This window comes from Eschrichtius robustus, chromosome 13 (genome assembly GCF_028021215.1).
Source record: "Eschrichtius robustus isolate mEscRob2 chromosome 13, mEscRob2.pri, whole genome shotgun sequence".
NCBI lineage: Eukaryota > Metazoa > Chordata > Mammalia > Artiodactyla > Eschrichtiidae > Eschrichtius > Eschrichtius robustus.
In genome coordinates this window covers 78,843,098-78,861,501 of record NC_090836.1, presented here as the reverse complement: position 1 = coordinate 78,861,501, position 18,404 = coordinate 78,843,098, and the positions used below count along the sequence as shown (strand labels likewise).

At 34.1% G+C, this 18,404-nt stretch overlaps 1 protein-coding gene across 2 annotated transcripts in view; it reads left to right on the top strand.

The window, feature by feature from the left end:
* The window catches only part of EEA1 (early endosome antigen 1), a 134,862-nt gene that overhangs the window by 91,903 nt on the left and 24,555 nt on the right, over nt 1-18,404 (top strand). For both annotated transcript variants that reach the window (XM_068560277.1, XM_068560278.1), the window contains 6 exons: nt 1,014-1,214; nt 2,349-2,462; nt 4,837-4,992; nt 7,286-7,425; nt 10,089-10,419; nt 11,516-11,617. In XM_068560277.1, coding sequence (XP_068416378.1) covers nt 1,014-1,214; nt 2,349-2,462; nt 4,837-4,992; nt 7,286-7,425; nt 10,089-10,419; nt 11,516-11,617 — 1,044 coding nt within the window. The remainder of the gene's footprint in view (nt 1-1,013; nt 1,215-2,348; nt 2,463-4,836; nt 4,993-7,285; nt 7,426-10,088; nt 10,420-11,515; nt 11,618-18,404) is intronic.

Sequence of the window (18,404 nt, the reverse complement as noted above, 5' to 3'; positions counted from 1 at the left end):
CCTTTACACTTAAAAAAATAAAATATACTTATGGATATAAAGAAAAAACTATAATAATGGAAATAGAAGTGGAAAGAATGAAAATTAGAACTTCTAGAGATTAAAAAAAATCTGAAATGAAAATTTCACTGGATGAATATAATAGATTAAGCAAATGGAAAACAGTGTCAGTGACCATTAAGACAAGGTAATTGAAACTGTCCACCATGAAGCACAGAGAGAAAAAAGGCTGGAAAAAAAATGAACAGTGCCTTAATGACCTGTGGGATAGTATCATGTAATCTAGCATACATACAATGAGTGTCAAAGAAGAGTGGGGAGGAGGAAAATATTTATAGAAATAATGACTGAAAAAATTGTAAATGTGATTAAAAATATGAAACCACAGATCTAAGAAACTCAATGAATTCTAACCAGAGTACCCCAAAGAAACATCAGATGAATTGGATTTCACCTAAATGAAAAATGAATGCTCTTCAAAAGACACCATTACAAAAATAAAAGCCAAGACAGACTGGGAGAAAATATGTGTAGTACCTATATCTGACAATTCAGAAACATCCAGGATATATAAGGAACTCTTATTACTCAATCAGATCAGTGATTGTCTGGGGCCAGAGATGAGCGGAGGGTACTGAGTGCACAGGAGCATGAGGAAACTTTTGGGGGTAATCGGAATGTTCTCTTGCTTGATTGTGGTGATGGTTAAATGAATGTATGTATTTATCAGCTCTCCTCAAACTGTACAATTGAATTGGGTGAATTTTATTACATCTAAATTATAGTTCAGTAGAGTTGGTTTTAAAAATAATAGGAATCTCTGAATTTGATGTTATTCTTATGATTTTGAGAGATTATGTTTACTTATTTTTGGAAAGATGTGAATAATGTTTCTCGAAAAAAAGTTAAGATAATCTATCGTAGAGCACTTTAACATTCTCATGGTGCTTAAATTTGGGTTTCTAGTTACATCATTTGTGACCTTCGTAATTAGAGTCTTGCTTATATGGTAGGTAACTCAACTAACAGAGAAGCTGAAGAATCAGTCAGAAAGTCATAAACAAGCCCAGGAGAATTTGCATGACCAGGTGCAAGAGCAGAAGGCACATCTCAGAGCTGCACAAGACCGCGTCCTTTCCCTAGAATCCAGCATTAATGAATTAAGTAGTCAGTTAAATGAAAGCAAGGAGAAGGTCTCCCAGCTTGATATACAGGTAATATCGAATTATGTAACTTAATATGAGTTTGCGTGAATAAAACACCAATTTTAGGCCATCACGTATTTTAAATTGTTTGTCTCTCCCTCCCCACCCCCTGCCTTACTTATTAATGGAAAAAAAAATTAGGAATAGGAATTACATAAAGGTTGTATTTAGACAGTTTGTTGAGCTTTCCTGTTTGCCTTTCTCTCTTTCCCTCCGTCTCTCTCTCTCTCTCTCCCAGCAAATTACTCTTCCTGAAACTACCAGATCTTTTCACTTTTTTTTTTCATGAAGCCCTTATTATTGTTTCCTAAGTTCAAAGTTGTTTGATATTATTATACCATTAGATTTCTGTTACATATATTTGAATTATTTTGAATTTGATTTTTTTAAATGTTTGGTTAAAAAAAAAAAACTTTAGGGAATTCCCTGGTGGTCCAGTGGTCAGGACTTGGCGCTTTCACTGCTGAGGGCCCAGGTTCAGCCCCTGGCTGGGGAACTGAGATCTGCAAGCCTAGAGCACGGCCAAAAAAAAAAAAAAGCCCAACTTTGTATGGTACCATTATGTATTTTAATGTGTTTTCTTTCAGAGGCCAATATGGAAGCCTTGCTCAGTGAGTCAATCATGGTGTGGGAATTAAGACATATTTCTTTCTTCATTCTCATCATTCGTTTTTTATTCTGTACTATAGTAGAGAAAGTTATAGAAACATTTCTAAGCCTTAATTTTTTTTATTTGAGGAGAATAATTCCATTGAAAATCAGAAATAATATAATAAAATAACAAGTATACTATTAGAATTTGGAAAAAGAAGATACACATTTCTTTCTTTAAAAAATATATTTATTAGATGAGTTACAGATAATTCAATATGTGGATGTCCAATTTTAGAGAGGGATAAGTGTTTTGCTGTTATATAGGGACATCTTTTTATCATTTATTCAAGCATTATTAGGAGTATTCTCTCCTACTCATTCCTGTTTGGGGGATTATCACATACTTATTTTTTAATGTCTAAATCTTTATGTTTTCTGCCAAAAGATTTAATTTTTTTAAAATTATTTAGTGACAAAAGTAATGTACACTCAAGCAAGGGGAAATCAAGAACTAAATACAAATTAAATGACTTGTAAATTTTGTTACAGATTAAAGCCAAAACTGAATTATTGCTGTCAGCAGAAGCAGCAAAAACTGCTCAAAGAGCAGATCTTCAAAATCATTTGGACACAGCCCAAAACGCATTACAAGATAAACAGCAGGTAGGAGAACCTGATGCAATTTCTTACCATAACCTAATGTTTTGGTAGATAAATTAACTGGAAACATGTAAAAATGATACTCAGTTTTATATAATATTGTGATTGACTTGCTTATTCTCCTTAATTTCTCCCTGAGTTCAGAACCAGTTGAGTGGTAGATGCAAGAGTCAGACAGATGGAGATAAAAGTATCATCTTTGGGAATTCCCTGGCAGTCCAGTGGTTAGGACTTGGTGCTTTTACCATGGTGGCCCGGGTTTAATCCCTGGTTGGGGAACTAAGAATTCCACAAGACAAGAGGCGTGGCAAAAAAAAAAAAAAAAAAAAAAAAAAAATCATCTTTGTTTTTGATAAAGCTCAACTTGTGCAGCTATGGTTGAGCTTCTTAATATTGTATTTCTCCCATAATATAGACCTTGGTGTGGAGCTGAAATAATCACTCCTAATTGTTGAATTGTTGCTTCATCCCATCAAGTGCCAATGACTGGGAAAGAGACAGATTTCCACAACTGTTTTAAGTAGGTAATCAGGCCGTGACCCAGATATACTTCCCACTTGGAAGCAGGAAAAGAGCACCATGTATTCTATCTCAATAGTAAGAGTTACTCTCTTTTCTTGGGGGTAGGAGTAAGTAGGGCTGGAAAGAATACACAAGTTACTCTTCTCAACACTTCTGGTAGAATAAAAGCTTCCTCCTTTAGGGCCAAGGTCAAAATGCTGGTAGATTTTTCTTACCTTTGACCAGGTAGGAATTTTTAAAGTTTACTTTTTGCTTGAGAAGTAATACTGGTTGTTGGTCCAAACATTTTTTATAGTAGTGTATCAAGTTAACAAAACAAAATCATTTTCTATATTTACCCTTAACCCCAATCCATTTTTTCTCCTTATATGGAAATTTTGCTTTTAAATTTGTATGTATCCTTCCAGACTTATATAAACATTGAACAAAAATATATGTGTGTGTATATACACACACACAGATCTTTTTGTTTTATACATATACTATCATTATATATGTTGTTCTACAACTTGCTTTTTACTTTACATTGTTATTTACATTATTGCTAAATACATCTGTAAAGTATTTTCTTAAGTATTAGGTCAGTGCCAGGAACTATAGTGGAAAAAGTATTTATAAGAATAATCACATAAAAGTTTAAAATTTACCTGCCAAAAATATTACAAAATTCTAAAGCAAGTAGCAAAAGAATAAAACATTTTCTGAAGTATGTCTGATGAAGGGTTAATATTTTTGATCTTTAAAACACTTATACATAAGAAATAAGTGACTACAAAAAAAAGTAAGTGATCAAAACTATATTAGCAAATCCTCAAGTTCATTAAGAACCAATTGCAAATTAAGACAGTAATGGAATATGCCCTTATTAAGGTAAAATGTTTGTGTGTATGTGTTTAACACTGGAAGGATTGGACATGGTGTAGAAGAACAAGCCACTTCCATACATTGCTTGCAATAGTATACATTAGTTCAACCTTTTGATGGTGGTAGGGGAAGCTGGTTGGCAATATATCTATTTTAAGACCTTTAGGATTTTTCATATTCATTAGCTCACTTTTAGTCCTTTACCCTAAGGAAATAATCGCAGTTTTAAGTATGCAGTCTGCATATCTGCAGAAAGGTTTGTAGCAATCTAAGAATATAAAATAGGACATTTGGCTAAAAAATGGTCTGTATCGATAAAATAGAAATTTACACAGTATAATGATATTTTAGAAAATAATGTCACAGTTTCATGATGCATTGTTATGTAAAAACAGAGGAGGTTACAGTAAAACAGTATGTAAAGCAACCTCCTTTATTTTAAAAGTACAAATCAAAAAATAGAAACTAACATACAGAAAAGACTAGAAGGAGAGTTATCAAAACATTAATAGTAATTATCTGTGTGTAGTGGATTTACTAGTAATTTTTATTTTGTTTTTTTCTGTGCAACTAGATATTCCAAATGAATTGTTCAAGTATCATAATGTAATCCCTGTAATTAAAAAAATTATATTAAAAAATGGTGTTTTGAACATTGAAAACATTTAATTATAGTATAAAAGTTTATTTTATTATTAGCCTGTTTAATATTCTGTTGTATCTTTTGGCTCCTAAAATAACTCTTCCTAGAAAAAGTTATTGAGCTCTTATGTATGTAAACGTAGTATCTCAGACTATGTACAACTTCAGTTCAGGTCCTTTCCATTGGTGGGTAAATATAACCTCTGATATATTATTAGACTTATCTATGGTCTTACTCAAAATAGTTTCTTAAATAAAGTTAGAGTTTTCTGCTTTACTTTGACCAAACATTTGGGCATTACAGCAAAGTAAACCTTACTAAAGTTATCTTTAATTGTACTTTTTATAGGAGTTAAATAAGATCACTACTCAGTTGGATCAGGTCACTACAAAGTTGCAGGATAAGCAAGAACATTGCAGTCAGCTGGAAAGTCATCTTAAAGAATATAAAGAGAAATACCTCTCTTTAGAACAGAAAACTGAAGAATTGGAAGGTCAAATTAAGGTTTGTATAAAGGAAACTGTAGCCATATTTTCTACTGCTGTAGCAATGGGAATTGATGACCTAGAAGGAATCAAAGATTTTAAATTTGCAAACAAATGTGAAGTTGTGATATACCAATTTAAAAAATTACTTGTAGTTTTTTCATGTCTTAATTTTGAATTCCACCTTTACTTTTAATTTCTTCACTAATGGATGGCTTTTACAAATAGCAGTTTACATATATACTGGTTGCATTGTAATGTGTAAGTGTTTTAAAGAGACAACCAACCAAGGATCTACTCTATAATTACAAGGAACTTAGTTTTTTATTGTTGTGAAGTCTCTTCTGCCCTATCATTCCTGTCTCCTTCCCTCCGTATTCCAATGTAATATTCCAGTATGGTATATTTCTTCCTTTTTTTACATTTTACATTTATACCCTTTGGATTTTGTTTCTAATTTAATGTTATTAAAACTATTATAATTTACACTATGGTAAATTGCTTCTTTCTTTAACACAACTTCAAGTGAGAGTATTGATTTATACTAAAGAGATTAAATGACTACACATATTAGAGAAGGATTTGACCTGAGTCCTTTGTCCTTTAAATTAGAACTTCTATAAGTTAAAGAAAAATTTCTCAAGTTACTATATATGTAACTTATACCTTCACAGTCAGATGAAGCACTTCTGTACAATTATAGAATCATGGGCTATGTATATTTCTATATGTGCATCTATACCAACATAACATGGAAGAAGAAAATTACATTTACAATTCTATTTATGGGTTCCCTTTTCTTTATGGTCAGTGATAATGGTATGATCAATTACATGATGTAATGGTTGAAAAGAACAGAAAAACTTTTTTTTTGGTCTCTTTTTTTAGATGAAAGGCATCTAATGAGAATTCTATTTGAGTATCTTTTAAAAATAGTTATTTAGGGACTTCTCTGGTGGTCCAGTGGTTAAGACTCCACGCTTCCACTGCAGGGCGGGTATGGGTTTGATCCCTGATCAAGGAACTAAGATCCCGCATGCCTCGTGGTGTGCCCCCCCGCCCCCCCCCAAAGAAAAGATATTTAGAACCACTAGTGTCTATTGTGATCTATGACAATATCGGATATTTAACATTTTGTAATTATTATTTTAGGAAGTATTCCACCTGTTTTATATATATATGTGTGTGGTTGTGTATATATGTAGTTAATAGAATTAACATAGTTACATCGAATATCCAGTGTAAGTGTTGAGTAAGAGCCACAGGTACCTAAATTGGCTTATAAAATAGTATGCAAAATTTTTACAACTATACAAGAAAAGCATTGCTTATAGACGTTCAAACTATATATTTAACAATTTGATTTTATAAATTTGTAAAAATACATACAGTTATATGTATATGTATGAGATAGAAACCACAGTGTGAAGAATAATAATCTCTAGACCAAGAGATTAAAGAAGCAAAATCAGAAGTTTAATTGGCTTTATATTTAGGGTCAATAGGTGTTAATGAGAAGGATGACGTGACAACTCCATTTTAGTTTTGAATATTTATAATTATATAACATCAGTGTTGTTAACTGGATATAAAGGATTATATATTTATCATTTATTTTAAAATAAATTTACTTATTTTTGGCTGCATTGGGTCTTCGTTGCTGTGCGTGGGCTTTCTTTAGTTGTGGCGAGCGGGGGCTACTCTTCGTTGCTGTGCGTGTGCTTTTCATTGTGGTGGCTTCTCTTATTGCAGAGCACGGGCTCTAGGTGTGCGGGCTCAGTAGTTGTGGCTCGTGGGCTCTAGAGCACAGGCTTAGTAGTTGTAGCGCATGGGCTTAGTTGCTCCGTGGCATGTGGGATCTTCCCAGACCAAGGCTTGAACCCTTGTCCCCTGCATTGGCAGGCAGATTCTTAACCGCTGCTCTACCAGGGAAGTCCCAGGATTATTTATATATTTTAAGTGGGCCCATGTGTGAACCTGTTACTTAGTTTTTTCATACTTGAGTTAATAACTTTTACTCAAGTAATAAATATAATTAAATTTATTCTCTTATTCAGAGTTCATTTTAAAAAGTAAAAACTTAGTGACTGCCTCTCATATATAAAGCCAGCTGCTAGGTCTTCTGAAAGATTCCAAGATAAATGGCTTCTTTATTCAGTGATGGCTTCAGAATGTGTTTTTTATTATAACATAAATATTTTTGGTTATTTTTGTGTGTTATGTCAACACCAATTTGAGTGTAAATAAATGTTATAATGTTTAATAGATAATCATTGACATTAAAATGGTTTTATATTATATTTCTGCCATAGAAACTAGAAGCTGATACTCTTGAAGTTAAAGCAAGCAAGGAGCAAGCTTTGCAGGATCTACAAGAGCAAAGACAGCTGAACACAGATTTAGAGCTTAGAGCCACAGAATTGAGTAAACAACTTGAAAAGGAGAAAGAAACGTAAGCTAAACTACTTAAGGGAGAGGATTATAAACTAAGTTTCATAAGATTTCAATTTTGCTATCACAGTGCTTAAAGATTTATTTGATTCTATAAAGTACCGATACTAATGTGAATGAAAAATAAAGCCATCACAATATGGTTAAATAGGAGGGCTTGTGACCAGTCACATTTCAGTAGACTTTGTCTTTAAAGGCCAAATACACCACTCTGACTGAGTTGCCAGACTGGATCTGTGTCAGGATGGTGAGGGTTTTTGACTCTCAGTAGTAAAGATGGAAGCTGAGAGCCTGGGAAAGGTATTCAGTACCTTTCAGGGAAATGAAATAAAACCCATCAAAGTTGATGATAGTTAAATTGTTTTATGCCTTCATGGTTTCATCCTTTTTTTGGGAGTGATGACAAAACGTTTTTGTTCTCACATCTAGTAAATTGGGTCCTGATATTGTGAACTTGAGGATATACAGATGTATTTTGTGCCTCAAGTGGCATTCTTCTCTTAACATCGTCGTTTCCAGTGCCTAGGTATTTGGGGAGTACATCTGATCCTTTGTATCACCCACTGAGTGATTTGTCACCTCTGGAACCCAGTCATGTGTCTGTGAAGATGACCTTTGAGTTGGTTCTTGTTCTCTTTCCCAAGGCCCCCTATGGGCTCAGTGGTTCTTTCCATTTCTACTAAGGTTTTTAAAATTTTTGCCTTTATACTTTATGCAAACATTTCTTATGTGGGGTCCTGCATTTCTAGAGTACTACCTAAGAAAGAAGGGCTGGGTAAACACATCTGAGGTTTGACTAAACCTCACCCCTTGTCATAGGACTCAGCCCAAATAACAGGGTACAGGGCTCCCCTTTCTCAAGGGCCACCTTCACTCTGCATGCAACTCTTTCCCTCCAAATTCCATCTTATAATGTATTTTCATTACTCTGAAGTTTAATGTATTTTCAAATATCGTTTGTGATTTCTTTGATTTACGGGTTACTTAGGAGTATATTGTTTACTTTTCAAATATTTAGGACTCTTCTAGATATCTTACTGTTATTCATTTCTAATTTAATTCCATTTTGGTCAGAGAACATACTCAGTAAAATTCAGACATTTCAAATTTTCATTTAGGGCACAGTGTATGGTTTATCTTGGTTAAGTTTCCATGTGCACATATATGTGTTTTTGGGTAAAGTGTTCTATAAATATCAGTTAGGTTAAGGTGGTTGATAATGTTGTTCTAATCTTCTATATCCTTGCCAATTTTTTTCTCTGGTCGTTTCTGTCAGTTTCTGAGAAAGGGGTGTTAAGGTTTCCCAGATTGTGGATTTATTTATTACTTCCTTAAGTGACTTTTTAAAAAATAAACTAAGTTTTACAGTCACTATGAAAGCCTTTATTTCTGTTTGCCTTCTTCGATTCACATAGTCTTATGATTTTATAATAATTACTTATGGGAAAGTTAAGTAGCATAGTAAATATATCAAGTCCCAATTTTAGGGTTGCTTGACAGGGATTTTAACTATATTAAATGGTAAAGTAATATTAGTACAATGACTTTTCTATTTAGACCTTTAAAAACCCATGAGGTACAGGATCCTGTGAATGTACCTTCATATGTTCTAGCTACTTTTTCGAAAGTAAAAGTAAGTTTCTGGGACTAAAAGTTAGAAAACTTCAAGTTATAGATGCAGTTCTGGTATTGTATTAATACCCAACTTCAATTATGTGGCTGGTACATTTTTTATAACCTCTCTTTAACATATTGTTGAATTTATAATAAAATACATTGATATTAAAGTACATTGGAAATAGTATGCATTCTAGAAATATTACTTTGCACCTAGTTTCATTTTCACTTTAAAAAATGGTTGATCTTTAATGTGTTCTTTTCTTTTGATATGTAATATGCATAATTTTATTCATTTTATGAAAGCAAAGTCTTTAGTTTAACTTTCTTAAAACAATATTTTCATTTCCTCATTCTTATAACTTTTTTTTTTCCTGTTTTAAAAAATTGAAGTATAGTTGATTTACAGTATTGTGCTAGTTTCAGGTTCTTGTAACTTTTTAATTCATTCTGGTGTAGAAAACTTATATTAAAGGACAAATGATAACAAATCTTTTATATAATCTGCTAGGCTCTAGGATTAAAGTAAATCTTTTGTCTTTCCTCCATGTTTGAAATGAAATATTTCTTCTATTTTTTAACTTTATTTTTCCTGGTTACCTTATGTGTTTTGAAGTTTAGGACCTGGCAAACACATAATGTGTTTTAGTTTTTCAAGGAAAGAGGCAGAGTTCTCTGTGCATGGGGGCTAACATAATAAATAGGTTCTTTAGGGTACATGGGAGAACATTTCTGGCTGTCATAGACTAGAGGGTTTGCTATATGCACAGATTTATTTGGGGATACGTTGTGGTCAGCAAGACTGGATTAAGTCATGGGCTTAGATGGTCTTGGCTTTACCACTAATTTATTTGACTTGAGGAAAATCATCTTCATCTGTTAAATGATTGGATCAGATGTTCTAAGGCATTTTTCGGTTGTGTGGTTTTACGACATTAAATTATTATTTTTACTTCTTAACTACACAAGAAAGTTTCAAAACTCAATAATTTATTAATTTGAATGGTAAATATACATTATTAAAGAAATTGTTTCTTAAATATTTAGAGTATCCAATACAAAGTTGGATCTACAGAAGAAATCTGAAGCGCTTGAAAATATTAAGCAAATGCTTACCAAGCAAGAAGAAGAAAAAAAAGTCCTTAAACAAGAAATTGAAAATTTAAGTCAAGATGCAAAGATGCAGCACAAGGAATTGAATAACAAAATTCACACGGCAGTAACAGAACTACAAAAAGTGAAGATGGAGAAAGAAACTCTAGTAGCAGAGCTTTCTGCAGCAAAAGAGAAATTATCAAAAGTTTCTGATTCTTTGAAGAACTCCAAAAGTGAATTTGAAAAGGAAAATCAGAAAGGAAAAGCTGCTGTATTAGATTTGGTTAGTTATTTATGTTTACTTTCTTAGGTAGAAGTGAATTTTATTTAAAATATAGTGACTCTTCTGCTTAATTCACTGTTGACTTTTCACCTTGCATTTAAGTGATTTTAAGTGTTCTTAGAGGAAAGGAATTGGGATTACTTAACCTGAGAAAAAGATATTGGTGTTTGTGTGTGTAATTTTCCAATGGCCCAGAAAATTTTCAGTTGAGTATATAGTCTTTCTCTATTCTGGGTCTGGTGCTAGATTTGGGAAGGACTGCAGCATGTTTGTCCTCAGGGACACTTCCACAGGGAATATAGCTACTAGTTGAAATGTTTTTGACTTGACTGTGAAAAAAAAAAAAAAGAAAGAAGACCAGAAAGATCTTAATGACTTTTAACTGTGGTGCTATAAACTTTCTTTATTCAATTTTCTAAAACTCTAGATAATACCATGTCTTAGAGATACTGTAAAAAATATTTAAACTATAGAGAAAAAAAATCTGAGTCTCAGGAAATGCGTAAAGAGGAATGTATTCTCAGAAATATTTTAACCCAGAATAACACAGAATAATAGCAAAAGTAAAATTCTTTTGTTCTCAATATGAAGGTCAGTGAAAGTGTTGAGTAGCATAAAAAACATGATTATCGTATGTTACTTTCATGTTCCTTTCTGTTTGGAGGAAACATCTATCTGTACATCTTCCCTCTTAAGTTATATGTGATTATTTTTATTTGTTGTTTCAATACTTTAAAAAAATTTGCTTCCATTTTTTGAAGCCCATTATTCTACTTTTAAAATAGTATGTTAATTAATTAATTCTGTGACATAAAAATGTGGTTTCCAAAGTATTCTAAAATCTTGTCTAAATATTATCTGAAGTATTTATTGTGACAATGGGCTGATAATAGAAACTCTTAGCCTTTTCCTCTCCCTCCCCATTTACTGCTATAATATTTGCCTGTTTTTTTTATTGAAATGGATGATTTTGTCCCATCTTAAATCATCAGTGATTCTGGTTTATTTCCTTGTGTGGATCTTACTGAGATTGTAAACCAAAATTCTTAAATTCACTACAGATATTTTCTGCATAATGTAGTTTCCATTTTTATAGGAGAAAACGTGCAAAGAATTAAAGCAACAACTTCAAGTACAGACAGAAAGCACGCATAAGGAACAGAATGAACTGAAAAAGTCACTTGAAAAAGAGAAGGAGGTAAGATTTTTTTTCTATAACAAAAAATATGTAAAGCATAATAAGGTCTTTATATTTTCAAAATATTTTCACAATACTTAAGTCAAAAGAAGGTTTTTTCATTTGTGTTCTACCTACTACTAAAAAGATTTAAGCTAGTTTAATAAAAGGCCCAAAATAAAGGATTATAATTAATAAAGGTAGAAAATTGAGTCAACTAACTAGAGAGTTCTAATTAGATAATCTAGATTAAGGTACATTACTATGGATAAAAAAAGTCAATAGGGCTTCCCTGGTGGCGCAGTGGTTGAGAGTCTGCCTGCCAATGCAGGGGACACGGGTTCGAGCCCTGGTCTGGGAAGATCCCACATGCCGTGGAGCAACTAGGCCCGTGAGCCACAACTACTGAGCCTGCGCGTGTGAAGCTTGTGCTCCGCAACAAGAGAGGCCGCGATAGCGAGAGGCCCGCGCGCCGCGATGAAGAGTGGCCCCCGCTTGCCACAACTAGAGAAAGCCCTCGCACAGCAACGAAGACCCAACGCAGCCAAAACTAAATAAATAAATAAATAAATAAAATTAAAAAAAAAAAAAAAAGTCAATAGATTTTCCATAGAAATGACATTTTAAGGGCTCTTTATTTCATGGACATTTATATTAATGGCATATTTGATAATGGTTCTATAACAATTAAGAGATTTTTCTATGGTTAATGCTTCTATTGTTCTCCATCAAAACAAACAAGCAAACGAGTAAATAAATGGGTATAATATATCTCTGAAGACATACCTCTAGCAGCTAGAGTCCAGGCATGTAGTTTTCTAGAGATCAGATTTGATAAAGCAGCAAAACATAGTCCTGACAAGTCTTTAGTGTGATTGTGTTCTGGTTGTTGATTGAAAGAAGACACCTGTGCTTTATATGCCAGCCATGTAAGTGGCAAAATTATGGAGGTTTAATGCCCAAGCTGTGAATCCAGATTGTGCAAATTTATATCCTGACTGCCAATTATTAGCTATGCTGTTTTGCCTTGTCTTAGGCAGATGACTTGCTCTCTCTGTGCTCCAGTTTCCTCGGCAGTAAGATGGGGCTAATAGTAGAATCTGTGTCATAGGATTATTGTGAGAAATAAATGGGTTAATATATTTCAAAGTGCTCAGAATACTAACTGTAACAAAATAAATAGTCAAATGTTAGCTATTTATCATTGGTTATAACATAATCATCATTATTAACACTACCTGACTCCTGTTTTGCACAAAAATATTTCCCTTTGTATTGAAGATAAGCTGAAGCATCCATATATAGCACTGAAACTTTTTCAAAAGTAACTTTGAATGGTCAGATGCTCAAATTAGGTTCTTAATGAAATATGCATAAAATATGAAAACATGACTTTGGCTGGAAGGGTGAGAGTTAGTGTAGTTCACCTTGGCCACAGAGGAACCTCAGTGTGACTTCTATATGATATCTAATTTTGAACAGAAATATGTCCTAGTAGATTGTTAAAATAAGGTGGTAGCAAAATATGCCTCAAATCTCTAAATGAGGAAACTATTGTTTAGTTTAGTGTTATCAGACAGATACTAAACATATTTGCCAAAAATTATTTTGGTTTTATCACAGTTAATCTGAAGCTATCCTTTCTTTTTTTTTTTTTTAAACATCTTTATTGAAGTATAACTGCCTTACAATGGTGTGTTAGCTTCTGCTTTATAACAAAGTGAATCAGTTATACATATACAATATGTTCCCATTTCTCTTCCCTCTTGCATCTCCCTCCCTCCCACCCTCCCCATCCCACCCCTCTAGGTGGTCACAAAGCACCGAGCTGATCTCCCTGTGCTATGCGGCTGCTTCCCACTAGTTATCTATTTTACATTTGGTAGTGTATATATGTCCATGACACTCTCTTACCCTGTCACATCTCACCCCACCCCCTCTCCATATCCTCAAGTCCATTCTCTAGTAGGTCTATGTCTTTATTCCCGTCTTGCCACTAGGTTCTTCATGGCCTTTTTTTTTTTTTTTTTTCCCTTAGATTCCATATATATGTGTTAGCATACTGTATTTGTTTTTCTCTTTCTGACTTACTTCACTCTGTATGACAGACTCTAACTCCATCCACCTCATTACAAATACCTCCATTTCATTTCTTTTTATGGCTGAGTAATATTCCATTGTATATATGTGCCACATCTTCTTTATCCATTCATCTGTCGATGGGCATTTAGGTTGCTTCCATGTCCTGGCTATTGTAAATAGAGCTGCAATGAACATTTTGGTACATGACTCTTTTTGACCTATGGTTTTCTCAGGGTATATGCCCAGTAGTGGGATTGCTGGGTCGTATGGTAGTTCTATTTGTAGTTTTTTAAGGAACCTCCATACTGTTCTCCATAGTGGCTGTATCAATTTACATTTCCACCAACAGTGCAAGAGTGTTCCCTTTCCTCCACACCCTCTCCAGCATTTATTGTTTCTAGATTTTTTGATGATGGCCATTCTGACCGGTGTGAGATGATATCTCATTGTAGTTTTGATTTGCATCTCTCTAATGATTAATGATGTTGAGCATTCTTTCATGTGTCTGTAGGCCATCTGTATATCTTCTTTGGAGAAATGTCTATTTAGGTCTTCTGCCCATTTTTGGATTGGGTTGTTCGTTTTTTTGTTATTGAGCTGCATAAGCTGCTTGTAAATCTTGGAGATTAATCCTTTGTCAGTAGCTTCATTTGCAAATATTTTCTCCCATTCTGATGGTTGTCTTTTGGTCTTGTTTATGGTTTCCTTTGCTGTGCAAAAGCTTTTAAGTTTCATTAGGTCCCATTTGTTTATTTGTGTTCTTATTTCCATTTCTCTGGGAGCTGGGTCAAAAAGAATCTTGCTGTGATGTATGTCATAGAGTGTTCTGCCTATGTTTTCCTCTAAGAGTTTGATAGTGTCTGGCCTTACATTTAGGTCTTTAATCCATTTTGAGTTTATTTTTGTGCATGGTGTCAGGGAGTGTTCTAATTTCATACTTTTACATGTACCTGTCCAATTTTCCCAGCACCACTTATTGAAGAGGCTGTCTTTTCTCCACTGTATATGCTTGCCTCCTTTATCAAAGATAAGGTGACCATATGTGTGTGGGTTTATCTCTGGGCTTTTTATCCTGTTCCATTGATCTATATTTCTGTTTTTGTGCCAGTACCAAACTGTCTTGATTACTGTAGCTTTGTAATATAGTCTGAAGTCAGGGAGCCTGATTCCCCCAGCTCCATTTTTCGTTCTCAAGATTGCTTTGGCTATTCGGGGTCTTTTGTGTTTCCATACAAATTGTGAAATTTTTTGTTCTAGTTCTGTGAAAAATGCCAGTGGTAGTTTGATAGGGATTGCATTTAATCTGTAGATTGCTTTGGGTAGTAGAGTCATTTTCACAATGTTGATTCTTCCAATCCAGGAACATGGTATATCTCTCCATCTATTTGTATCATCTTTAATTTCTTTCATCAGTGTCTTATAATTTTCTGCATACAGGTCTTTTGTCTCCTTAGGTAGGTTTATTCCTAGATATTTTATTCTTTTTGTTGCAATGGTAAATGGGAGTGTTTTCTTAATTTCACTTTCAGATTTTTCGTCATTAGTGTATAGAAATGCAAGAGATTTCTGTGCATTAATTTTGTATCCTGCTACTTTACCAAATTCATTGATTAGCTCTAGGAGTTTTCTGGTAGCATCTTTAGGATTCTCTATGTATAGTATCATGTCATCTGCAAATAGTGACAGCTTTACTTCTTCCTTTCCGATTTGGATTCCTTTTATTTCTTTGTCTTCTCTGATTGCTGTGGCTAACACTTCCAAAACTATGTTGAATAATAGTGGTGAGAGTGGGCAACCTTGTCTTGTTCCTGATCTTCGTTGAAATGGTTTCAGTTTTTCACCATTGAGGACAATGTTGGCTGTGGGTTTGTCATATATGGCCTTTATCATGTTGAGGAAAGTTCCCTCTATGCCTACTTTCTGCAGGGCTTTTATCATAAATGGGTGTTGAATTTTGTCGAAAGCTTTCTCTGCATCGATTGAGATGATCATATGGTTTTTCTCCTTCAATTTGTTAATATGGTGTATCACATTGATTGATTTGCGTATATTGAAGAATCCTTGCATTCCTGGGATAAACCCCACTTGATCATGGTGTATGATCCTTTTAATGTGCTGTTGGATTCTGTTTGCTAGTATTTTGTTGAGGATTTTTGCATCTATGTTCATCGGTGATATTGGCCTGTAGTTTTCTTTCTTTGTGACATCTTTGTCTGGTTTTGGTATCAGGGTGATGGTGGCCTCGTAGAATGAGTTTGGGAGTGTTCCTCCCTCTGCAATATTTTGGAAGAGTTTGAGAAGGATAGGTGTTAGCTCTTCTCTAAATGTTTGATAGAATTCGCCTGTGAAGCCATCTGGTCCTGGGCTTTTGTTTGTTGGAAGGTTTCTAATCACAGTTTCAATTTCAGTGCTTGTGATTGGTCTGTTCATACTTTCTATTTCTTCCTGGTTCAGTCTCGGCAGTTTGTGCATTTCTAAGAATCTGTCCATTTCTTCCAGGTTGTCCATTTTATTGGCATAGAGTTGCTTGTAGTAATCTCATGATCTTTTGTATTTCTGCAGTGTCAGTGGTTACTTCTCCTTTTTCATTTCTAATTCTATTGATTTGAGTCTTCTCCCTTTTTCTCTTGATGAGTCTGGCTAATGGTTTATCAATTTTGTTTATCTTCTCAAAGAACCAGCTTTTAGTTTCATTGATTTTTGCTATTGTTTCCTTCATTTCTTTTTCATTTATTTCTGACCTAATCTTTATGATTTCTTTCCTTCTGCTGGCTTTGGGGTTTTTTTGTTCTTCTTTCTCTAACTGCTTTAGGTGCAAGGTTAGGTTGTTTATTCGAGATGTTTCCTGTTTCTTGAGGTAGGCTTGTATTGCTGTAAACTTCCCTCTTAGCACTGCTTTTGCTGCGTCCCATAGGTTTTGGGTCGTCGTATCTCCATTGTCATTTGTTTCTAGGTATTTTTCGATTTCCCCTTTGATTTCTTCAGTGATCACTTCATTATTAATTAGTGTATTGTGTAGCCTCCATGTGTTTGTATTTTTTACAGATCTTTTCCTGTAATTGATATCTAGTCTCATAGCATTGTGGTCGGAAAAGATACTTGATACGATTTCAATTTTCTTAAATTTACCAAGGCTTGATTTGTGACCCAAGATATGATCTATCCTGGAGAATGTTCCATGAGCACTTGAGAAAAATGTGTATTCTGTTGTTTTTGGGTGGAATGTCCTATAAATATCAATTAAGTCCATCTTGTTTAATGTATCATTTAAAGCTTGTGTTTCCTTATTTATTTTCATTTTGGATGATCTGTCCATTGGTGAAAGTGGGGTGTTAAAGTCCCCTACTATGATTGTGTTGCTGTCGATTTCCCCTTTTATGGCTGTTAGTATTTGCCTTATGTATTGAGGTGCTCCTATGTTGGGTGCATAAATATTTACATTTGTTATACCTTCCTCTTGGATCGATCCCTTGATCATTATATAGTGTCCTTCTTTGTCTCTTGTAATAGTCTTTATTTTAAAGTCTATTTTGTCTGATATGAGAATTGCTACTCCAGCTTTCTTTTGATTTCCATTTGCATGGAATATCTTTTTCCATCCCCTCACTTTCAGTCTGTGTGTGCCTCTAGGTCTGAAGTGGGTCTCTTGTAGACAGCATATATATGGGTCTTGTTTTTGTATCCATTCAGCCAGCCTGTGTCTTTTGGTGGGAGCATTTAATCCATTTACATTCAAGGTAATTATCGATATGTATGTTCCTATTCCCATTTTCTTAAATGTTTTGGGTTTGTTATTGTAGGTGTTTTCCTTCTCTTGTGTTTCTTGCCTAGAGAAGTTCCTTTAGCATTTGTTGTAAAGCTGGTTTGGTGGTGCTGAACTCTCTCAGCTTTTGCTTGTCTGTAAAGATTTTAATTTCTCCATCGAATCTGAATGAGATCCTTGCTGGGTAGAGTAATCTTGGTTGTAGATTTTTCTCCTTCATCACTTTAAGTATATCCTGCCACTCCCTTCTGGCTTGCAGAGTTTCTGCTGAAAGATCAGATGTTAACCTTATGGGGATTCCCTTGTGTGTTATTTGTTGTTTTTCCCTTGCTGCTTTTAATATGTTTTCCTTATATTTAATTTTTGACAGTTTGATTAATATGTGTCTTGGCGTGTTTCTCCTTGGGTTTATCCTGTATGGGACTCTCTGTGCTTCCAGGACTTGATTAACTATTTCCTTTCCCATATTAGGGAAGTTTTCAACTATAATCTCTCCAAATATTTTCTCAGTCCCTTTCTTTTTCTCTTCTTCTTCTGGGACCCCTATAATTCGAATGTTGGTGCGTTTAATGTTGTCCCAGAGGTCTCTGAGACTGTCCTCAGTTCTTTTCATTCTTTTTTCTTTATCCTGCTCTGCAGTAGTTATTTCCACCATTTTTTCTTCCAGGTCACTTATCCTTTCTTCTGCCTCAGTTATTCTGCTATTGATCCCATCTAGAGTATTTTTAATTTCATTTATTGTGTTTTTCATCATTGCTTGGTTCCTCTTTAGTTCTTCTACGTCCTTGTTAAATGTTTCTTGCATTTTGTCTATTCTATTTCCAAGATTTTGGATCATCCTTACTATCATTATTCTGAATTCTTTTTCAGGTAGACTACCTATTTCCTCTTCATTTGTTAAGTCTGGTGTGTTTTGACCCTGCTCCTTCATCTGCTGTGTGTTTTTCTGTCGTCTCATTTTGC